The 4,403-nt window shown below is 34.1% G+C and overlaps 1 protein-coding gene across 1 annotated transcript; it reads left to right on the top strand.

The window, feature by feature from the left end:
- The first annotated feature begins 1,681 nt into the window (after window positions 1-1,681).
- LOC109192858 (beta-D-glucosyl crocetin beta-1,6-glucosyltransferase-like) lies at window positions 1,682-3,028 on the top strand. The gene has a single exon (XM_019343565.1). It carries the CDS (start codon window positions 1,682-1,684, stop codon window positions 3,026-3,028), a length of 1,347 nt encoding a protein of 448 aa, XP_019199110.1.
- Window positions 3,029-4,403: the final 1,375 nt, after the last annotated feature.

Below are 4,403 nucleotides of genomic sequence, written 5' to 3'. Positions count from 1 at the left end.
TAGAATTACTGGGAATTTTAATTCCAATGTTTGGTATACATGGCAATTGAAATGGAATAAGTAGTATAAAGTCCAAAGTGCCAATTATTGTTGTGGTATTAATTTTAGGTTAAATAAAAGGAGGGATAATTTTGTCTCATCACTAGCTTTTTTTCTTCCTAAAATCACAGAAATTAAAATACCAGGGGGACATGGGATTTTAATTCCATGAAAATGGGAGAATTGCAATTCCTTCCAACCAAACTAAGGAATTTTATGACCTTTGGAATTAAGTGGGAAGGAAATTCAAACTCCCTCCAACCAAACGCCCTGTTAAGAGAGGTCGGGAGTTGTAACTCCCTCTCATATAGAAAAATCAATTTGGACAGCACTTTGCCTCTCAATAAAATTTTTTAATTATTCCTCTTTCGTATTTTATAAGTCCTATCTATTACTATAACTTAGCTTGGTGAAATCAATTTTTCTTTAATATTAAAAATAATTTCTTATTTTTTTGAATTTGAATTTTTTAATATTTAATAGAACTGTTACTATAATATCTAAATATATACAAATTTTTTTTTTTCTAAAAATGGTAAATTAGACATTACAAAAATTTTATTGTACATATATAATTTGAGCAATGACTTGATATCTTGTATAGCACATATAAAATGATACAATTAGAATACAATAATAGATGTGACATTTTTTTTATGATTTCATGAATTGTATCAATATTTCATTAGTTTTTGCTGGTGATTTAGAGTTTTTTTTTTAAATAATTATAATTCTTTACAAGTTAGTATATGTTCTATACTTTCTCAACCTTTTTCAGCTCAAATAATAAATCAATCATTATTTCGTGGACAATGGTTCACAAAGCTGTGTGGACCACGGTCTAAAAACATATAAAGTACATTATTCTATATTATAAAATATTTTATTCTAATACATAATGTACATCATTCTAACTCATAAAATACAATAGTTTAACACATAAAGTACATTATTCTAACTCATAAAATACATTATCTTACCCTTGAAATTTCATTATTCTAACACATAAAGTACATTATTATAACACAAAAAGTATATTATTCTAATACATAAAATACATTTTTTTAAGAGTTAATACCTTTTTTAATCATAAATTTATAGGTGGCAGCCCACTTTTAGTCATTTTTTATTAGAACATCCACATTTGGTCATAGTATTATTGTGACATGACCATTTCTAGTCTCCGTCAACAATAAAATAGTAGGACCAAAAATTGATGTTCTAATAAAGTCACCTATAAATCTAAGACCGAAAATGAAATTAACTCCATTTTTTTAACAAAAAAATATTGTCGTTTTGAACCGTGGTCCACACAATAATTTGCCAGAATCAATCTCCTTCTACCGTGCGTGGTTCGACCTTTTTTCAGTTCAAAGAATCAATGTCCTATTAGCGTTGTTTGATTTGTGACCACCCATTTAGAACAGTACAGTAACAAATGTGCAATTACACTACATAGTAGTTAGGGAGTTTTTTGTTGTTATTACACTGAAAAGTATATAATCATAATTGATTACTTTTCTTTAGTGATAATCACAATTTGTATTAAAATAAACGGAAAAACACCTATGCCACCTCTATATATACAAGCATATTGCAGTCGTAAAAATCGCATACTTCATCATCATATCATATCTTAACCATGGAATATAGAAACCAAACAAGAAGTCCTCTGAAACTGAAAGTACTTATTTTTCCATGGTTAGCATACGGCCATGTAACCCCTTACTTTGAACTCGCCAAAAAGCTCTCCCAGAGAAACTTTAAGATCTACTTTCACTCAACCCCAGCCATCCTCGACAACATCAAACGAAACAATCCAGTTCTGGACGACAACATCGAACTCGTCGAACTCCGTTTGCCCTCCGGCGACGACCTCCCTCCTCACAACCACACCACAAAAGGGCTGCCCAAGCACCTCCTCCACTCTCTCTTTCAAGCCTTCCAGGCAGCTAGATCCACCTTCCCAGCCATATTAGATTACTGTTCTCCGGATTTAATAATCTTCGACGGGTTCCAACCCTGGCTCCCGGATGTCGCCTCGTCGCGTAACATTCCGGCCGTCAATTACCTCATCATAGGATCCTCGGCGTTCTCCTACTTCTACCACACCACTTATACCTACAAGGGCACCTCCCAGCCTTTCCCATTTCCGGCAATCTATTCTCGGGATCACGAGAGGAAGAGCCTCAGCGTGCCGTGGGAGTCTGGGTTCATATTCAAGGGGATTGAGAAATCTTCGGAGATTGTATTGGTCAACAGCTGCGAGGAGATTGATGGGAAGTATATTGGTTACCTCTCTCAGCTATCCAAGAAGAAGATGGTACCCATTGGACCGTTGATCCACATCGTCGAGGGAGACGATCCTAAGATCATGGAATGGCTAGAAAAGAAGGAGGAACTATCAACTCTGTATGTGTCTTTTGGGAGCGAGTATTACTTGAGCCCAGATGACATGGAGGAATTGGCATATGGTTTAGAGCTGAGTGGGGTTAATTTCATATGGGTGATTAGGTTCCCGGAGGGGGAAGAAAGGAGTATAAATGAGGCATTGCCAAAAGGATTTCTAGGGAGAGTGAAGGAGAGAGGGTTAATGGTAGAAAAATGGGCACCCCAAGCAAAGATTTTAAGGCACCAGAACGTTGGAGTGTTTTTGAGTCATTGCGGATGGAACTCGGTGTTAGAAAGCGTGCACTTTGAGGTACCAATCATAGCCTTGCCTATGCATCTTGACCAGCCTGCTCACGCAAGGATGGCTGTTGAGCTCGGGACTGCTTTGGAGATTCAAAGGGATGAAAATGGGAAGCTCAATAGAGAAGAGGTTGCCAAGGTTATCAAAAATGTTTTGGTGGAGGGAAACGTTAAAGAGTTGAGGGAAAAACTTAAACAAGTGAACAAGAAAATAAAAATGAAAGGTGAAAAACAAATTGATGACGCTGTGGAAGTTCTCACCAATCTCTGCATCCAGTATAAGCAGCAACGAAAATGATCATATCGTTTTGGTTGATCTGGGGTACGGTGTGAATTGTTGTATCTTTTTTTTTTTTTTTTTTTTTTTCTTTTAATGAAATTGAACTAGTCATTAAGCTCCTCAATCATTAAAATGCCTAGCTTGTTCTAGCAATATGCATTGAATAAAAGTTATATATTCTACGCACTTCATCATTAAGGGTGTGTTTGAAAACCTGAAAACTTTTCCGGTTTTCAGTATTTGGAAAATCAAGTCAACAGAAGTCATTTCCGGTTGACTTTGAAAAATATGCTTATTTTGGAGGAAAATAATTTTGCTTTTTTTATTTTGGGAAATCATTTTTCAACCTTTACACCAACATCACACCACCACCACCACCATACTATCGCAATCACTGTCGCCACACCACCACCAACACCATCAACACCATACCACCACCACCACCTCACTACCACCATCATCACCACCACCAGTACAAGACCCACTACCACCACCACCGCTGTTGCCACCATCACACTATCGCTGCCACCACCGCCATACCACCACAAGTTATTATAATAATAATAATAATAATAATAATAATAATTATTATTATTATTATTATTATAATTATTATTATTATTATTATTATTATTATTATTATTATTATTATTATATAACAAATAACATCACTATCACCACTACCACTACACCACAACCACATTAACACTACTATACAACAACCACCACCAGACCACCACTATTATACCACTTATTATTATTACTAGCCGGGACACAAGCATTGTGCGTTGTGCAATAGCTTTAATTGATGCCCAATAGAGATAAAAGTAAATTGTTGGGCAACCTTATCATTTTCTACCGTTGCGAATTGTCGAATGCTAAATAATGATGGAACGAAAAAATGTTGTAGAAAAACAATTAGAATTGGACTTTGCCATTGCTAGTTATTGGTTTAGATATTGACAATTATTATTTTTAAAGTTACAACAACAGGTAAAAGTCTAATTTAATTTACTTTTCAAGTTTAAATTAAACACGTCAACATTTAAATTAATTGATAATTCAAAAAGTTTAATTATTATAATATGTTATTAAAAGTATTTATTACATAAAAAATTACACTATTGCATAACATATAAAAGATTAAATAACAAAATTAAATAAAAAATGGAAAAATTCAAATAAAAGAAAAAAAAACATTTGATTTGCATAAATCAACAAATTCGTGTTATTTAAAAATAATATAAATATAAAACAATTTTGAGTTTGTTATCGAAGCAAAAAACACCCGCACAGCATGGGCATGTTACAACACACAATTTTTTTTCCATCCCAAAAAAGGCATCTTGTAGGGAGAAAAACATGGCAAAACATGGCAACACCCATGAGTTTT

This window comes from Ipomoea nil, unplaced genomic scaffold, assembly GCF_001879475.1.
Source record: "Ipomoea nil cultivar Tokyo-kokei standard unplaced genomic scaffold, Asagao_1.1 scaffold0216, whole genome shotgun sequence".
Lineage (NCBI taxonomy): Eukaryota > Viridiplantae > Streptophyta > Magnoliopsida > Solanales > Convolvulaceae > Ipomoea > Ipomoea nil.
Note: the sequence above shows the minus strand (reverse complement) of the source record. Positions and strands in the feature narration are given on the sequence as shown.